The sequence below is a fragment of the Podarcis bocagei genome (assembly GCF_964188305.1).
Source record: "Podarcis bocagei genome assembly, chromosome: 1".
Taxonomy (NCBI): domain Eukaryota; kingdom Metazoa; phylum Chordata; class Lepidosauria; order Squamata; family Lacertidae; genus Podarcis; species Podarcis bocagei.
Window position 1 is genome coordinate 83,746,210 of NC_138125.1, and position 20,659 is coordinate 83,766,868.

Consider the following 20,659-nt stretch of genomic DNA (forward strand, 5'->3'; position numbering starts at 1 on the left):
TTAAGGTGCCTCATGGAAGCACTTGGATCATTTTTTGGACTGGTAGCAAACAGGGAACAAATAGCCCAGTTCACCAACGTGATCAGCTATGCCTGTAGGGGGAAGAACCCCTGGCTCCAGGTGGGATTTCTGTCTCCATTTCAGCTAGTGATCTAAATCTGGCCTGTCTTTACTCTGGAATTCTTTTAGGCATGTGATCTATTCTTGGCTTCACCTTCTGCAGATAGTCCACAGGTGAGAATGTGTTAAATGGATATTGATGTCTGGCAAGGCAGGGAAGTCCTTAATCTTGAAGGGAAGTGGTGGTGGTGGTGGTGGTAGTGGTGGTAGTAGTAGTAGTAGTAGTAGTAGTAGTAGTAGTAGTAGTAGTAATTTATTATTTGTACCCCACCCATCTGGCTGGGTCTCCCCAGCCACTCTGGGCGGCTTCCAACAAAGATTAAAAATACAGTAAAATGTCACACATTAAAAACTTCCCTGAACAGGGCTGCCTTCAGATGTCTTCTAAATGTCAGGTAGTTGTTTATTTCTTTGACAACTGGTGGGAGGGCATTCCACTACCGAAAAGGCCCTCTGCCTGGTTCCCTGTAGCTTTGCTTCTCGCAGTGAGGGAACCGCCAGAAGGCCCTCGGCGCTGGACCTCAGCATCCGGGCAGAACGATGGGGGTGGAGACGCTCCAGGCAGATGGTGGTTAGGACTATTAATGGACAATCACTTGTCCCTGGGGATCTTGTAACACCAGAACAGGACATCCAGGGAAGCTGAATGTTGAAAGATTCAGGACAGACTGCACCCCCAAAGCAGTACTTCTTCATGCAGCACATAGTTAAAACTACGGAACTTGCTCCCACAGGAGGCAGGGATGGCCACCAACTTGGAGGCTTTGAAAGAGGATTAGACAAATTCACAGAGTTTATCAATGATGGCTACTAGGCATGATGGCTATGTTCTGCCTCCACAGTTGGAAGCAGCAATACGTCTGAATGCCAGTTGCTGGAAACCACAGGCAGGGAGGGTGCTCTTGTGCTCCTGTTCTGCTCCCTGGTTTCCTATGGGCATCTGGTTGGCCACTGTGAGAACAGGACGCTGCACTAGATGGGCCACTGGCCTGATCCAGCAGGATCTTCTGATGTTCATATCTGCCTGTTTCACTTGCTCTCGGTTTCTCTTCCCCCCCAGGCTTAAGTTCAGGGCTTGGTCGGAGAATGGCACTGCAAAATTGAATTCCCAAGGAGGGTGGCATTTTGGTTCACACAGCACTTGGGAAAGTTCAGATGACATAGCTTTGCCTTTAAACGCCAACTGAATCAGAGTTCTCCCCTGTCCTTACCTGTTCTTACCATTAACTACCTCTGTGGTTGAAATCTGCACCGGAGAGAGGGAGAGAAAAAGAGAAGGCATACTGGAGGCACCAGCTAGGGCAATTACCATTGCAGATCACACCAGCAGCTCCAAACTGGGCAGCGCACACATTGCTATTGTTGTAGAGCCAGCTGCAGCTGGCGAGCGAGTTTTCTGTTCCGGAGCAGTCATAGTACATCTTGCCCATCAGCGTGTGGTTGAAAGGCACTCTTGGGACTGAGGCCTTCTCACTGCAGTTCAATGAGTGACAGAGCACATCAGCCTCATCCTGGTACCAGTTGCCATCACACACAGTGTTCCAGGTGCCCCGGTAATAAACCTCCACTCGGCCGGCACAAGCATCTAGTCCTTCTGACAGCCGCCACTCCTGGTGCTCTGCGGAGGTGATGGGAGTGAGGGAGAGAAATAGAATCAGCAAAGATAAAACAGCTGAGGAAATGCCACTCTTATGCTGTAACACGCTGCTACATTATCAGCACCAGTGATTTCCTTTTCTTGTAGGCCAGAGCTATATCTGTTACATGGAAGGCATTTTCATGTGTGATGCTAAGAACTATAGTAGAGCAGTTTCCTGTATTTGAGGATTGAGATTGCCACGCTGATCAGAACATGTCTTCAAGTTTAAAATGTCTCTCTTCTGTTTGCCAAATCATAACATTCAGAAACAATGGACCAAACAGAAGCTAAGGACATGGTAGGATGCCCATTTGGTTTCAAGGCTGTCATCTTCCATTTTCTGTCCCACAGTAATAAATGACGTTTTCCCTCCTTCGTCTTCCTATTATATTTTTAAAAATGAGCTCCCATCCAAAGCAGGGGGGGTGGGGAGCTTGTTGACGTTTCAATTCAGCAATGAAGACGTCAAATGCTACCATGTGTCTCAAAGTCACTTTAGGTGTCATGTGTGAAAACAGCAGGGATGTGCTTAGCATAACTTATGCTAATGTGCTTTCTGGGAAACATTCCAAGAGAAGATTCCATGGGAGGTGTGGAGGTCAGCGCAGGAGATCTCCCCATTCTTGCTAAGTGCTTACACTCTGGTTTGCAGGCCAGGCATTAAGAGCAACAGGGCTACATGTTTTTCAAGGGAGCTACATTCAGTACACATAGTTCTCAAAACACTTGCACTACTTGCTTGGGTCTGGGACTTCATCAGAGACATAAAGTTTGTTTCACGGTTTATTATTGAAAAAAGATAAAGGTGGTCCTCCTGATGTCTCCAGCTGCCCCAGAGAAAAATCCAGGACTTGAGGGACATTTGGCCTGATCCAGGAGGGCTCTGCTTCATATATTTCTACTGATCTCTATTAAAAACAAAAAACAACACAACCTGCGGGGAGCAGCAATTTCTCTTGAGATGGTACTGAGCTACAACTGATAAATATGTGTTGATCTTTGAGGAATAGATTTCTGCTTGATCTTTCCTATAGCTCTGCACAAGAGATGCACTTCTGTCACACGGCTGTCATAAAATATATGCACGGGACACGAAATTTAAAGCAGGGATGTCCCAGTGTCCACATGCAGTTAACATTAGGCCAGCAACATCACTTTATCTGGTACTATACTGGGAATTCCTTTCTGTACTAGTTCTTGGCTGCTCCACCAGGCTCAGAATACAGACAAAAAGGAAAAAGGATTGAAAATGCCCTGGCTGCTTCTTCTGACAAGTTTTAATGAGTGGAAAGACTTCTGCTTCCCCTTGCCCTCCGTTACAAGTCTTGGAATGGGGGGAAGGAAAGCAAGGATGTCAAGCAACTTCTACCCTGTCTCCTCCCACCTCCACCAATACTTCCACATTTGGTGGAGTCTCCAAGTATTAGCATGGCAATGTGAGTCTGGTCATTAAGGCCTGATCATGGGATAATGAGAGTTTGTCTCCTCCAGGATCAGGAAATGGACAGTTCTTTGGGTCGTCTGTATGAGTAGACACATGTATGCATGCACATGTGCACACACACAGAGAGAAAAATATCTGTGCTGACCTGAACATATTACACCGGCATCTTCCTTGTGTCCACAGTCATGGTTCCTCTCGGATGGACAGTCCCACAGAAAAGACTCATTCCCCAAGCACTTCACTTCATCCAAATAGATGGGGCCTGTCCCCTTCTGGAAATGAGAGGCAATAGGAGCCTGAAGAGCCCAGCCACAATGCAGTTGCAGGCACACAACTTCAGCATCAGTCAGGTCCCAGTTGTCATCACATATGGTGCCCCAGGTACCGTTGTATTCAACCTCCACTCTGCCAGAACAGTTGCTTCTTCCATCCACCAAACGTAGCCTCCGTGTTTCTGTAGGAAAGATGCAGAGAAGAGTTGGATCAGAAGTCACACAGTGGGAGAACAAAGAAATAGAAGGGTGGGTGGGGATGGATGGATGGATAGATAGATATCTAAATTTACAGATCTAAATTTAATATAGTACAACTTGCTAAAACAGCAAGGCAAAGAAATCCCATACATTCCAAAGCTCCGAACATCCTTATGTTACTTGGGAAATTCAGATCTGGCATGGATAGATACATGTATGAAGCTGATGTATTGAGTTGGTTCATGCATGCCTGTCCATCACTTGATGACTCACAGGTAGGAATGGTCCTCACAGATATATCCATGGTTTTATCTTACTAAACATTTACACAAGTGCAACAACTTTTGGCTGCAGAATGTAAGTCCCCCACCATCTCCTCTCCCCATGCAGCCCCACCCAAATCTGCTTGGGTTTTCCCCCAACTCGGGGGTGCATGGGGAAAGGAGAGGGTGGGGAACTTACATTGTGCAGCTAAAAGATGTTGCACTAGCATTACTAAACAGTTGGATACCTCCCACCGATAGAACTTTCATATCCCCTCATTTCCCCTCACTTTGCAATGAGGGCTTCCTTCCCCGCAAATGAATCAGTTTGTCATATTCAGCTGCCAATTATTCAGGTCCAGTTCACACATGCAGCAAAATAAGATGGGGGAGTCAGGTGGTTGCATGGACTGCAGCTCAGTCTGCATGTATTAAAAAAGAAGAAAAACTACCGTAACAACACCAAAATAAATGCTTACTGACAGAAAACCAGTGCAAAGTTCTTGACTTAGAACCATTCTCCTCAGTTTGCTACGTGCAGGAAGTTAAAAGCAAAAGTGTGGAAAAGCCATTGAAAGTGGTATCCCCACCTGCAATTTGAGGATTCTACCAACTTGTTCTGTTGCATAGGTAGATGGGGCCACATTGCTAAGTAATCAAGGTCTGGTGTGCACATGCAGCAGAATAAGGTAGCAGAATTCTGGAGGGGCAAGGGGGATTGTACCACCTCAGACAGTAGGTAGAAGGATGGCATTTTTGTTTGCTTTTCCGTGTATCAAATTTCCTGCAATTAAAACAACAACAACTAGCTCATCACGGAGAAAGGTCTCAGCCCTACCCTCTGCTGTGCCACTTTCCTGACTGCAGAGTGTTCAGGTTTGGGATTTTTTTAATACACATATTGAAAAATATGGTTCCCCCACCTGCGGTATGAATTGATACAGCTCACTCTACCACCTCAGGACGCTTCCAGCTCATTGCCACATCATTCTGCTCTGCATGTACAGTAGGTCCAAGTTATGAGAAATCAAGTGATAGAATTGCATGTGGGAATGTTACCGACCCTGTGATGTTTCCGATTCTATAGCTAATGAGATAACCGGAATCCAAGAGTTGGGGAAATACAGACTGGTCCACCCACTTTTTTTTCTATCTGAGAGGCATTCTCAGTATAGCATGGTGAAAAAGAACGCCGTAGCTCAGCGGAAAAGCATCTGCTTTGCACTCAGAACTTCCCTAGGTTCAATCTCTTGCATCTCCGGGTAGGACTGGGAATTATCCCCCTGCCTGAAACTCTGGAGAGCTGCTGCCGGTCAGTGTAGACAGCACTGAACTAGATGGACCAGTGGCCTTACTGTGTATAAGACTGCCTGCTCTGCTCCTATGTTCCTAAGGCATCTCGGCCTGAGGCTGTCTGGAGGGGAGCCTATTTGTTTCCTTCAGAGCTCTGCACACAGATACATCTTTCCTCCCTCAGTCATGATTCATGAAACCAGCATGGGAGAAAAGTATGTGTGGGTTGAACACTCATAAAAAATACTATTGGCCTGGGCTCTGTACTGTATTCAGAGATTTGCAGTATTTCCAGGATTAAAACACACACACACACACACACACAGAGAGAGAGAGAGAGAGAGAGAGAGAGAGAGAGAGAGAGAGAGAGAGATAACCCCAAAGCTCACAACTGTACGTGGGGCTTCAATATGGTACAGGCTCATTGAAGACAGTGACAATATTGATCCTGCCAAGAGAGCCAATCCTGGCTTATGTTGCTACAGAAATTGCCTGAGATTCAGCCAATCAGTTCAGGATAGGGGGTCCATATGCCTTTTTTTACAGTCCTCCATTTGAAAGCCTGTCAGAAGAGAGTCCCCAACTTGGTGGCCTTCAGATATTTTGGACTACAGGAATGGTCCATGGTCAAGGGTGGAGGGAGTTGCAGTCATACAACATCTGAAGGGCACCAGGTAGGAGAAAGACAGTCCTCTGTTTGGCTGAGTCCTCTACATGAAGTGCTGTCTGATTTAAAAGAACCATAAGAAGGGAAAGTGGGGGGTGCGGGAGGCTTGAGGTGGCCCCTCGGCAGTTAAAGCCCCTGGACACCAGAAACGCATCTCACCTGGTCACAATCTTCCCCACAATGGTGAGATGGACTTTATTTCTCTTTAGATTATACCAGTTGTGTCTAAACTTGCACCCCTACAGATGAATTAACATATGCAAATATTAGGCAGATTTGCATCCTCTCTTTTTTTAGTGATGAATAAGTGACTCCCCTAGTCCAGGAAGTGGGTGCGATAGAAAAAAAAGCACATCAACCTCAACTCTGCTCTATCCGTGGGCTGGGTGCAACACAATTTGCCACCCACACAACTTCCTGCCCCTTTGATGAAAATGTCACTGAGGTGAGTGCACACGGAGCTCAGGTAACCTCAAAAACCAGTGCTGAGGTAAGCTCTGCTCCCTGGGAGGAATCCCAGCAGGTGGGGGCTGGCCTGGGCCATTTTTGCACAACTTGGAGACTATTGTAAGTTGACCGCCCCACCCTGTCTCTGCCCTATATGCAAGCAGGCTAATGGGAACTGAATACAAGACCATCCAGACTCCAAAACAAAAGGTGCACAATTATGTCTTAGGGTGGTGTCTACTCTGAACCGTATGTGTTCCATCATCTCCCAGATCCAAGAAGTGGGGTGAAAGATGTGCTGATCAGAATCTGTACATCCTCATGTCCTTATCTTTGTGAAGAAGCCAATCCACTCTGAATATCATTCCTGCAGTTCTTGATAGATTAGCCCTTCGGGATATCATGCTTGCTCTTCATATGTAAGTTAAGGCGTCTGACATTTGCAAGCAGAGCTAACATGCCGCTATGAGATGTAGTGTGTCTGGTTAATAAGGCTGTGCTTTTTGTGAACCTGATGCCACGGGCAGATGCAAGGATGTATGTACAGAAACCCTATTCCTAATACTATGCCCATCAAACGATAAATCAAATTGCTTACTTCCTAATTACCTGGCCCTTCTCTAAGCAATCCATTGCTTATTCTTCTTCCTCGATGTACCTGTTCTTGCCAACTTGGCAATTAGACTACCCAATGCTCTGCCCATCAATATCTGATTCAGCTGCATCAAATGCTAGATAAGACTTGGAGTAAAAGAAAGATTCAAAAGCACTTGCTTTGGATCAGGGCCGTGTTTTGTAACCAGCAAGGAATAGACCTGGCTAACTTATAGCCTAGGGAATAGAGAGGCTGGAAAGTGGAGAGGCATAGCTCTCTCAAGAGGGGTCTCTCAATGCAAACTGTCAAAAGGTGAGTTACCTTTCTGGTTATCCCCCATCGAAGCAATCACAATTAAGAGAGTTAATATGGATAGACAATGGGCGACCTACAGGGAATTGCTGGACTTTGCAGGGGGCAAACCCAGACTAAAACCTATGGAGAACTTAAGAAGCCATGTTATAGATTGGTTACAATACCACCAGATATATGATAGGTTTAAAGTAGACAAAAAAGGGGGGAGGGGTTGGACCAAAGCTCACAATTTGAAAAAGAACTGTTACAAAATAAGGATAAACATCTGTCTAAAATGTATATCTTCTTATTAGAATGGGAAACAAAATACAAGCTAGTTAAAGCATCCATGACACACTGGGCAATAGATATAGGACACAATATAGACCTAAACCTCTGGGAAAAACTTTGGAAAAGTGATCTGAAATTTACTGCGCGTTATTTGCTGAAAGAGAATTATTTGAAAATGATTCATAAATGGTATTTAAAACCAAGTAGGTTGGCAAAGGTGTATAGAGCAGAATTAGAAACATACTGGAAATGTAAAGAAATGGGAGGAACTTTTTTTTTTGTGGTGGACATGCAGATAGGTGAAAGAATATTGGGAAATGATATATAATGAGCTGAAAAAATGTTTAAATTTACCTTCCCCCCAAAAACCAGAGTCCTTTTCATTGGGAATAACCTATACAGAAATTCCTAAGTGCCAGAAAAGTTTGTTCATGTATACAACAACAGTGGCCTGTGTTTTGTTGGCCCCAAAATGGAAAGTGAGTGAGGTGCCTTTTAAAGAGGATTGTCAACTTAAGATGTTAGAATATGCAAAACTTGCAGGTTTAACCCACAGAATAAGACAGCAAGAAGAACGTATATTTAAAGAAGAGTGGAAAATATTTATTGAATATATGGAAAATGATTGTACATAACTGAAAACGCTGGAATCATTAAAATAAATTCAACAGAGTAAATAATATTTGATTGATGTAAAAGTGGAAAATTGATTTGAACAGTTACAGTACAATATGTGGGAAACTATGATATGCAATATGAACCATGGAAGGAGAAGAAGGGAAGTCATTGGATATTTCAAAGTTTGTAAAATGTTTAATAGTTATATAGAAAAATGAAAATTCAATTAAAAAATATCTTAAAAAAACACTATCAAAGTGAGTTGAAGGAGGAGGTGATTGACGGTTGATCCTGATGTGTTCACCATGTCATCACCCACACCCAATTGGATCTGCCCAGCACCTGACGCTCAGCTGGTACTGAATAAATATACAGTATTAGTAGTAAAAATGGCCTTACGAACCAGCCACGCGGAAACACACCACAGATAGAAAAGGGCTTAGCCTACCCTTTCGTATTCTTACCTGGCTCTGCAGTTGGGCTGCCTTCAGTGCTGTTTCCAATGGCAGGAGACGTGGTTGGCTTTGCCTGGACTGAAACAAAAACAGACAAGATTTGGAAGTGAATAATCACAGGTGTCTGATTCCAAGACTCCAGCGCAAAAAGTGCACATCATCAGGGTGGGGTGGAGGGAAGAACCAGGGAGCAATGCCCTAGGTGATATGAAGTGTCTCTGCTGAATATAATTAAGTGCTAGTTAGAATTCGTATGATTGGTAAATACTTCTTGAGAGATCAAACTGTGCAGCTGGAATATTTTTGGAGGCTCTTTTCTAGCTGGAGAGCTAGTTTTAGGGCAAGCTATCCATTTCAATGTCACTCAGTTCCTCAATTTTCAATTCTTAAGTTCAGTTCATCCACATCAGTATGTGAATTATCCCCACCCCTCTCCAGGCCTCATGAAAATTTGTCAGCACTTTTGTGTTCATTTCTGCTAACACAGACACTTCTGTGTGTAATTTTGCCTAATATACATGTTGTTGCAAGCACTTACCCCCTAACATAATGCATTTTTGTATATTATTTACACTGATATATGCATTTCGCCTTATAAAGGCATTTTCGTACACCTTTCTCAGTTGAAGAACCGCATCGCAAATTTTTCAGAAGTGTGAATTTCAAAGGATGGCTGCGTTTCAGTTTGAACCAACTTTCTGCCCCATTTCTATTCCCTCAGCTGATACTGATTAAATGTACAGTAGTTGTAAAAATGGCCTTATGAAACAGCCCTGGAAAAACTACCAAAGATATAAAAGGGTTTAGCTGTTCAGTACGTAATACAGTGGTACCTCGGTTTACAAACTTAATCCGTTCTGGAAGTCCGTTCTTAAACCGAAACCGTTCTTAAACTGAGGTGCGCTTTCCCTAATGAGTCCTCCCTTCTACAGTTCGGCTTCCGTTCTTAGACCGAGGTAAAGTTCGCAAACCGGGACACTACTTCTGGTTTTGTGGAGTTCGTAAACCGAATAGTTCGTAAACAGGACTGTTCTTAAACCAAGGTACCACTGTATCTCTTTTCATAAATATAAAAAGTTCAGTATCTTCTTGCATTCAACAAGCATATAAAACCCACAGGGATAAAATACAATGCTACCAAAATGCAGTTCCTTGTGGAAACTGCACATAAACTGTTGGTTCCAAAAATCAATCTTAAAAGTAGAGATTGCAGCAGGAGGGATGACTCTTAGATGCGTATATTATTAACACAGAGTTAAAATACAGTCTCAGTGGAATCTGATTTTTGATACATTTTTCTTTTCATTTTTTCCTGGAAATTTATTTTTTAAAGTATGTTAAGTGATCATATTTGCATTGATAAATGAAAATTTCAATTTAAATGAAACTGCCTTATAAATATAAACTTATTCTTCACTATTCAAATCCTTGATATTTATTCCAGTGGATTTGAAGCCAGCATACTGTTCTTTTATTTTGTCTGTTGCTGAAAATCAGAAAATATTTTGTAAAACAATATTTACAGTTTACACCAGCCCTGAATTACATGAAACGTGAAATAACAACATTAAGCAAATCGGCATTGCGAAACTCAAGTGCAAACAGCATATCAAGACCATCGGTGAAATTATCATATCTGTATCAAATGCAGCTTTTAGAGCCAGTCTTCAATTTCATGCACTACCACCACAAAATTGAGTTTCACAATTTGGGGAATATTTAAAATGTTATAGAACATCTATTAATATTTACAACTCAGTTACCCAAGATGCCTTTTCCTTTTGTGACATTTCGGCCATTGTCAACGAGAATGCTACAAAAATGGCACCACATCTGTTTAAACCTCTGATTTGATGAATGATTTCTATATTCTTCATGAAATGTAGATGGATGGTATCATAGGCTGCTTCTCGACAGGCAATTCTCAACACTCTGTGTTCATTGCTCTTTGTCTACATGCAGAATTGCAGCAGTGTTTCTACACTTGCAAAGTTTTGTGTTTTGTGCGTGTTGAACTTCATGCGATGTCCTTCCACGTGTTCGCAAGCTTCCTTCCCACAATTGCTGAGGAATCAAGGACCGATCATAAAAATATTACTATGTTGTCTGGACACCCTGTAAAAACTGTGAATTAATGACGCATGACAATTCCAAAACAAATACCTTGTCTCGGAGCAACTATAGTCAGCTTTCTGTTGTCCAAACAGATGCCCTTGGAATGCAGGGTGAGATTTATTGGCTGGCTGGTTGTGTGTGTGTGTGTGCATGTGTGCACGTGCACACGCACACACATGTGCGCAGAGAGGGGTCTGGATGTAAGATTTAGCCATTTATTTAAAAATTAAATGTGTGTGTGTGTGTGTGTGTGTGTGTGTGTGTGTGTGTGTACACACACACACACACACATGTATGCTCGGCCTTTTCTTCCCCAGCCACAGAACTATGTCACATCCACTAATGTGGATGGAACATTAGATGATGTTCACATGCAAAACTGTGACACTCCTAGCAGATAGGGAAGTCTGTTGCAATTCTGCACAGAGCTTACAATGGAAGAGTAATGAATGGATAGTGTTAGGAACTACCCACCTGGAAGGAACCTACATCATGTGGACCACCCCACCACTGCTGTAAAATATGAGTGAACAAGGTACAGTGGTACCTCTGGTTAAGAACTTAATTTGTTCTGGAGGTCTGTTCTTAACCTGAAACTGTTCTTAACCCGAGGAACCACTTTAGCTAATGGGGCCTCCTCCCGTTGCTGCTGCACCGCCACCACACAATTTCTGTTCTCATCCTGAAGCAAAGTTCTTAACCCGAGGTACTATTTCTGGGTTAGCGGAGTCTGTAACCTGAAGTGTCTGTAACCCGAGGTACCACTGTATAGCAAATCCACAATGAACACCTCATCTGGAAGCAGTAATAGACAGCATCGCTTTTCTGCATAAACAAGCGACAAGAGTGGGGGTTGGGTTATGTATTAAGTTAAGCTAAGTCAGGAGTTTAACACTCCTGTTTTCAAGATGTTCTGGGGCAAATGCCCTTCTCTTCCCAGTCAAAGCGCAGAGAACCCAAAAGGTGCAGCAGATCAATGAGAATTGACTTATTTTATTTGGTGTTTGGGTCCACCAGAATTAGAATGGCTAAGTTGTGCTCAAGGGAGAAGCAAACAGAAGTTGGTGTGTGACAGTATACACTACCCACACAAACGGCATCATATACTTGGCAAACCCACTCCCAAAATGTACAAATCAGCTCTAATACACAAGCAGTACCTGCAGATATATAACAGGTAATTTTTTACTTATGAGATTTTCTGCAGGGAGGCGAAATCCAGATCATTTTTTTAAATAAAAAGAAGTTTGGTTAGCACTTTGATAATGACATTGTATGGATGCTGAAAAAACTTGTGGGCGTGAGTACTACCAATTTCGCAACCAACTCCCATCTGAAAACATCCTAATTTTCAAATACAAACTCACAGATGAAACTGCAAGGAGAAATGCAGGCTAAACAGCAAGATCCTCCTTGTGACAATGTCTTTTACTTTAAACTTATACTAATGAAGCATGCTAGGAGCCAGCTGTAGACCAAATTTCACAAGGACAGGTCATTTGATTCTAAGCTTATAGCAAGTTTTACCCCCTATTTGTGTGAATAACAAATCCAACTATTCAGGTGCCACCACTCTTGCATAGTAATCAAACCACTCTAGGTCGCAATGGGAATTAATTTTCTATGTGGTTAACTGTTGAACTCATAGCCCCCCCACCCCATGACCTGAAGAGTGTTTAAAATGACTGACATGAACTGAGTGACATTCTTAGAGAATATTAATATATGTATGGATCGGCTGATGGTGGATTTGGCTTCACTGCTGCATAGACAGAATAAGAAATAAGAACAATACTTTTTTCAGAACACAGGTCAGTTTTATGAATTTATAATGTACCGTAACCTGTTTGAATCAGTAGCTCCTGTTGCAAACAAGGAGCTCAATCCACCAACCATTGCTGATTACACAGATCTTTGTGTGAATCATCCCACACGTCTTTCTGTCCATGCAAACTCCACTAAAATAATAATAATAATAATAATAATAATAATAATAATAATAATAATAATAATAATTTATATCCCGCCCTCCCCAGCCGAAGCCAGGCTCAGAGCCGCTAACAACAATAAAAGTGACAGTTTACATAAAATCACAATCAATTAATTGAAATGCATTCTAAAATCAATTCATTCTAAAATCAATTCAAAATCAAATTAATGACAACCATTGGGCTAGAGATCTGTGAGGATTACCGAAGGAGGGGGTCAGACTGTGCCTTGGCCAAAGGCCTGGTGGAACAGCTCTGTTTTGCAGGCCCTGCGGAAAGATGTCAAGTCCCGCAGGGCCCTAGTCTCTTTTGACAGAGCGTTCCACCAGATCGGGGCCACATCCGAAAAAGCCCTGGCTCTGGTTGAGGCCAGCCTAACCTCCCTGTGGCCTGGATCTCCAAGATGTTTTTATTTGAAGACCGTAGGGTCCTCCGTGGGACATACCAGGAGAGGCGGTCCAGTAGGTACGAGGGTCCTAGGCTAAACTCAAACCGTACAGCAGCAATGCCAATCACCTAGATTCAAGGAGGCCAATCCACATAATGGATGCTTCTACACACAAGTATCAGCTCCATCCTGGTGGTCCAAAATACCACTGTAGGAAGGACCTGCATCCTGCATCCCGTATCCCAGATTGCAGGACAAGTGCTTCTGCTCCATATGCATCCTAAGCACTTTCAGCTCAAATGTCTCTGATCACATAAGGACCACTGATATGAATGACATGGTCGCTCCTCTAGTAGAGTCTGGGCAGTTCATCACTGACGCCATGCTATGCCCAACAGGAAGCAATCAGAGGCACAAGTTGCAAGGAGGCAGTGTCTATTTAAAATTGCAGGGGGCTTTGATGACCAAGGCTTGCATCTGAGGAGGGAAATGGGCAAATATGTCAATTTCAGTTTCTCATTTTTCTAATCTAAGGCTCACTTCTCCACATTTCTACAGGAGCTTGTGATTTTTTTAATTAAAAAGTCTTTATGAAAATTCATCAGCATTTGAGTATGGTTTATTGTGAAATGCAACCTCGACTGTCTTTTCTGATATGCTGTTATTATTAGTCCATGAAATCGGGGATACAGCTCTTAGAATTGTAGCCTTGGAAAGCACCCCAAAGATCATGTGGTCCAACCCCTACAATGTAGGAATATGCAGCTGCCCCATACGGGGATTGAACTTGCAACCTTGGCATTATCAGCACCATGCCCTAACCGATGGAGCTAGGTAGATCAATATTTTTATACAGTGGTACCTCGGGTTAAGTACTTAATTCGTTCCGGAGGTCTGTTCTTAACCTGAAACTGTTCTTAACCTGAAGCACCACTTTAGCTAATGGGGCCTCCTGCTGCCGCTGCGCCACCGGAGCACGATTTCTGTTCTCATCCTGAAGCAAAGTTCTTAACCTGAGGTACTATTTCTGGGTTAGCAGAGTCTGTAACCTGAAGCGTATGTAACCCGAGGTACCACTGTACAATGCTTTCTGGGGTAGAAAATGAGGTGCCGATACCCAAATATTCAGGAAAGCGCCATGGACGCCAGAACAAAATAGCTGTCATGGTCACCAAAATTCCCCGTTTTTAAATATATCTGCTGTAAGAAGCAGTGAATTGGACTTGTTTTTCTCGTGATATTGATTTTTTTTTATTGTTTCTTTATTATTTTTTCAGTGCTGTTTTTCTAGAGAACGAGGTGCCAGAACTCACCATGAACACCTCCCCCGTTCTCTTAGAATGGCAATGTCACCCACCTAAGATGTGCCATGACTGAGTTCCGGCAAGTTCTGGCTGAGAAAAAGCCCTGATTTTTATCACTGCAAAATAAAATCCAATAATAATTTTTAAAAAATGATAGAAAGTCAGATACAAAGTCAATGGAGAAATAAAGCCCACCCTACTGTTTGTTCTGGCTCTCTGCTCAGCAGGTGTGTTAGCAGGGGATGTGGGTTTCCTGGGAAATCACTTAATTGGGCATGTTCAGTATCAAGAACGTTTTACAAAATCATCATTAAAAATGAGTCGGAAATGCACAAATGGTGAAAAAATCAGCGGGACTGATCTGCTGCAGACATATACCACTGAAGAGATGCTGTACCCCTTTTGTCACATCACCAACTATCACTATTCCCCTGTCAATTGATTCAAAGCAAGTAGATTGGATAATTGAGCTTCAGATAATGAGAGATGTGCTATATATGCACCTTTGCTAGATATGTGCTATCAAACACTGAAGGAAACAACAGGATAGGAAGGAAGGAAACCTTTTATTATTCTCTCCTTATTTTACTTCTTCTTTTAAAAATAATACTAATCCCATTCTTCTAAAATGATTCATAGCAGCTTGCAACTAACTGACTACAAACAAGGAAACAATCAAAATCACACAACAAAACCAAAACTGCACATCTGCAGAAACAGAAAGATGCAAATCAGTATACTGTAATCAAAGCAGCAAAAAAAACACAAGAAAGCAGGAACAAATCGGTAAGTGTACACACCATACAGCTAAAGCACATTGCTACATTGTACCACTCACAGTGCTACAATTCCCAGCACCCTTATCAAATTATAGTTCCCAGGACTCTTCGGAGGAAGTTACATGCTTTAAATGTTTGGTGTGTACGGAGGCAAAGGCAGGATTCACTGACCACAAAGCCTCCTTCAAGCACTAAGTTTTAACTTGGAGTCTGAAGACTTTCTTGCCTGGGCCAGGGAGTGTCGTGGGGAGGGAGTGTCAGAAGGCTGGCACCACTACTCAAAAGTCCCTGCTCCTAGTGGGGACCCACTGAACTTGGTGGGAGCACATGGTGCAGCACCTCAGACGTTGAACCAATTGCACAAATGTGTTACTCTCTAATTTATATAGTAAGGAAACATTAATGAAATGTAGTGCGCTGCTCTGCTTCGCCAAAAGTGGCTTAGTCATGACCCGGAAGCTGTCTGCGGACAAACGCCGGCTCCCTCGGCCAATAAAGCGAGATGAGCGCCGCAACCCCAGAGTCGTTCACGACTGGACCTAATAGTCAGGGGTCCCTTTACCTTTACCTTTAACACGCACACAAAATGCAATCCGTGGAATTAATGAAAAATTGTCAGCTTTGTACAAATGTTGTATGATCGTTAGATTAAAGATCAGCTCCCAGTTGAACTCACGTACTGTTTGTAGGCTTTCCAGAGGAATTTGGAAAGCCTTATTGAAAACAGGTGAAATTTACTAATCCAACAAGTCTCTTATGCAGATTTTGTCCCAGATTATTATAGACCAAGCTCTCAGTGAAATACTGACTCAAAAATACTTTCAGAATTAACTTGGTATCTCTTGACTGATCACTTCCTTGCACCACTGTGGGGTAATGGTTTGAATGTCTGCCTAGGAGGCTAAGGTTCAAATTCCCACTCAGCCGTGGAGTTTGCTGGGTGGCTTTCAGCCTGTCACTGTCTCTCAGCCTTCCTACCACAGCGCTGTTGTGAGGACAAAATGAGGAGAGGGAGAGCCACGTATGCCTCCTTGAGCTCCCTGCAGCAAAGGTGAAATGGAAACGCAACAAATAAATAATAAATCATATCAATGTGGACCAAAATAGTTTTCTGAGGGAGGAATTTCCTTCTGACAATCAATTTTGGGAGGGGGCGACCTCCGGCCTTCAGGATTTTTGCACCATTTCTTGTGTTAGAATCATAGAGTTGGAAGGGACCATGAGGGTCATCTAGCCCAACCCCCCTGTAATGCAGAAATCTTTTGCCCAACATGGGGCTCAGACTCATGACCCTCAGTTCAAGAGTCTTTTGCTCTACTGACTGAGCTATCCCAGGTTATTAGTGGGCACCTTTTCCCATTTACCAATAACTACTGGAGAGCACCACACTGACGGCCTGGGCAGCAGAAGATAATTAAATACTGGAGTAAAATCAAGAATAGCTAAAGAAGATCAACATCTATTTTATTTGAGATGCATATAAAGCATTTGAATAGATTATAAAATGGTAATTCTGTCCGTATTTATTTGGACACTGAGTCTTAATGTTTGTGTCTAATGTGGCTTTCTCTTGAGCCAAGTGTGCTTAGGATTGCAGCCTAAGGTAAATTATCAGCAAGGGACTATACTAGGATCTGGTGTGCAGCCCAATCCTGTAAATTCTTATTGAGAACCTTCCCTCCCACTTTTTTCCAAAGAAGAAGAAGAAGAGTTTGGATTTGATATCCCGCTTTATCACTCCCCTTCAGGAGTCTCAAAGCGGCTAACATTCTCCTTTCCCTTCCTCCCCCACAACAAACACTCTGTGAGGTGAGTGGGGCTGAGAGACTTCAGAGAAGTGTGACTGGCCCAAGGTCACCCAGCAGCTGCATGTGGAGGAGCGGAGACACGAACCCGGTTTCCCAGATTACGAGCCCACCATTCTTAACCACTACACCACACTGTTCACATGTTCACATGACTGCTACTTAACAAACAGAGCAGATAGTGTTCTACTTTACAGAGAACACCAGTCTATTTCAACGTAACCACTATTTAAAGGGCTGTTGAGTCCAAGTCTGTTTTAAGAAAGGAGAGCGGGGTGGTGGTGGTACTTGCTCATCCCCAGTCAGCACCTGGGCAACAGACTGAGTAGGCACTCACAGGTCACTTGAACATAGATTTCCCCACTATGGTGAGGTGTATTGTTCTTCTATTTAAATTACTATAATTCTTTCTAAATTTGCATTGATGCACATAAATTAGCATATGCAAATTCTACACACATCTATGCCCTCTTACTTGGCAATGCATGTGCTTATTTGATTTGCAATTTTCACTGATGTTCACTGAGCTAGAATTATTCAAATTGTTTTCGGTGACAAAGCAGTAAGCAAAATGGCCGAGGATGTTCCATTAACCTTCATGCTCCCATTAAAGTCAATGTCTATCACAATTAGACAGGAGCAGGGGATATAATAAAATGTAATCTCTTTATACGCTGATAATGCGGCTATTCCATCTCTGATCCTGTTGTATCTCTTCACAAAACCCTACAGATTATCCCTAGTTACAGCCTTCATCACCCAGGGCATAAAATCAATGAGCAGAAATAGAGATTATTGGGCATTAACTATATCTGCTCAGCATACATATCCATGTAAGCAAAATTGCAATTTTTATTCATTCCTTGGAAATTTATTCTCATAAAATACTTAGGACTAAAAATATATGCAGACTTGTCAGTGAACGATATGAGCTGAGTAAATAAGACAATAAAAAAGCTCACAAACCAAAAGAAAAACCACAGGTGGTTAGGGAGGATCACTATAATTAAAATAAATGTTGCCTCAAAATTAAGTTCTCAATGAATACTATACAAACATTTATCTGACAGAAAATTTTGGAATTATTTGTCTAAAATAATTTATACTGGTGGGGGAGAAAAATCTCAGTGAAGGAAAGAAAATGATTGACTAGGATATATATATATGTATATGTGTGTGTGTATGTATATATATATATATATATATATATATATATATATATATATATATGCTTTCGTAGATTTTCACGGGTACAGGAATGCAGGTTTTGGTGTCTTCGGGTGTCTCTTACACGGGAAGACACCCGAAGACACCAAAACCTGCATATATATATATATATATATATATATATATATATATATATCGTGTGTGTGTGTGTGTGTGTGTGCGTGCATGCGTGTGTGTGTGTATGTAAGTAAGTAATTACAACTCTGAATATTTTCATTAATATGTTTTCAAAATGAGAGAAGACTGGACAGCTATTCCATTGCAAGCTCCACTATGAATGCTGAATAAGAACAGATTAGCCTCCATTACAGATAAACCAATTCTTTGGCTAGCAGTGTGAACTCAAGACAAACAGAATCATTTTAAGCTCCATAATCCCCTCATTTGCATCCATGCTTTATAGTGCAAACTTTAATTGGCATGAATAGCATAAGAATAGAATGTTACTGGGAGCATCAAAGCCTTTTTGCAGTGTAATCCAATACATTTCTGCTCAGAAGTAAGAACCCACTGACTTCAATGGACCATACTCCCGGGTACGTGTGAAGAGGATTGCCGCCTGAAATTCGTGATTTCCCTCCCTCTGCTTGTAATTATGTTTTAAAACAGAAACTCTAACCAATGAATCAAAGCCCTCCTCTCTTCTATTTTTCCCACCACAACACTTTTTGCATGAAATAGATAAAAGAAAAGCTTTACTGTATTAGGAAGCACACATATTGGGGAGTTATTTAATTCAGAATATTAAAATAATTTCATGTTATAAAAATGCTTTTCCTAACACAATTTGGAGTTGGATGTTGCAAGGGAAATCTACTCTTATCGTTATAAGAATAGTCACTCGTTTTATGTTTGTTCCAGTTTGAAAGACATAATCAAACTTTCAAGCTTTCATATATAGGAACAACTAGCTTCTGTAATCTTGGGTGCCATTCAACTCTCCAGATAGTGATCCAAAAATCAGAACAATATTTGGATGCACAACCTAGCCCCCTTATGGGTAGTTAAGAACAAACTAGATCAGGGATAGGCAACCTAATCACCTTCTCAATCTGGCCCGCAGATGGTCCAGGAATCAGCGTGTTTTTACATGAGTAGAATGTGTCCTTTTATTTAAAACACATCTCTGGATTATTTATGGAGCATAGGAATCCGTTCATCCCCCCCCAAAAAAAAATACAGTCTGGCCCACCACATGGTCTGAGGGAGAGTGGACCGGCCCACGGCTGAAAAAGGTTGCTGACCCCTGAACTAAATGAAGCCCCACTGTGTGTGTGTGTGTGTGTGTGTGTGTGTGTGTGTGTGACTGGGGATGTAATGCTGGGGTGTGTGGTTAAACACTATCCATGGCATTTTCCTGATTTCATATCCCCCCCCCCCACATTGACTATTAACTGCAGGGGGAAAATATAAGTACCGGTACCTGTAGGTCTAAGAGCAGCTATGTGTGTGGTTTAGATCAGGAAAATAGCCTTGGCGGGACATTTAAGGTAACTAAATAAATGAATAAATAAATAAATAAGTCAGGAGATCAGAAATGGATTTAATCTGTTTTGGCACTCAGAAACTTCAAAATTGACACATTTGGTCAGACATCATAATGGACAGCAAAGAATTAGCTACTTCCAGGTGAGATGAACTTATTTTCATTTTCATAATAATTATCTAGGACAGCATAATAATGTGGTTGCTCTTTCTCAGTGAAATATCAGCATCCATTAACTGAATATTTTAAATAATACATACATTGATTTTAAGAAAAAAAATGAATTAAATAAAAGATAGCCATCACTCAAGAAAAAAGTCCTAGCAAATGGAGAAAGTGCTTCAAGAAACCATGAAAACACAACATCAACCCCAGTGGGTCAGACACTGGACCATCGAGTCTAAAAGATCCAATCTTCTACAATGTTTGGGCTTTTTGTTCTGGCCTGAGCAACAGCTGACACTGAAAGGAAAAGGCTTTCATCATCCTTGGTCACTTATCTGCCGGTTTCTCTTCTTATTAACCATCTATTTTAGTAATGGGTGTCATCTAAACTTCGGCGGCTGCAAAAATAACCTGCAGGCGGACAAGGCAGGGAGGAAGAAATAACACTTTCTGTTTTGGTGTGTCTTGTTCTTGAACATCTTAGGCCAGCATGAAGGCCTCTTTCTTCTGTTTTCCGAAGAACCATCCTTGGGTGAAACAGGAGTGGGATGTTGCTGGAGGGTAACAAAATGTTAAAATGGATCAAATCCCATCAGCAAAATATCAGCTTGGGAGGGTGTTCCCCTTTGGGGTTAGCAGATTAGATCTCTAGCTGTTGTAAATAAAACAAGTAGTCAGTTCTGAAACAGTCAAATCAAGGGCAAGCAGGATGTCTACTCAAGGAACTCTTGGTCTGATTAAGAATGATGACACTTGAAGCCTTCTCTCGTTGCCCAGATCAGGGGAAAGGTCAGACACCAAAG

At 42.1% G+C, this 20,659-nt stretch overlaps 1 protein-coding gene across 3 annotated transcripts in view; it reads right to left on the reverse strand.

The window, feature by feature from the left end:
* Positions 1-20,659, reverse strand: part of CD6 (CD6 molecule) — a 41,852-nt gene that overhangs the window by 12,610 nt on the left and 8,583 nt on the right. For 2 of the 3 annotated variants that reach the window (XM_081200764.1, XM_081200763.1), the window contains exons 2-4: positions 8,609-8,677; positions 3,349-3,657; positions 1,430-1,738 (exon numbers count right to left, since the gene is read on the reverse strand). In XM_081200764.1, the coding sequence (XP_081056890.1) occupies positions 1,430-1,738; positions 3,349-3,657; positions 8,609-8,677 (687 nt within the window). The remainder of the gene's footprint in view (positions 1-1,429; positions 1,739-3,348; positions 3,658-8,608; positions 8,678-20,659) is intronic. The other variant, XM_081200765.1, reaches the window with a different exon arrangement.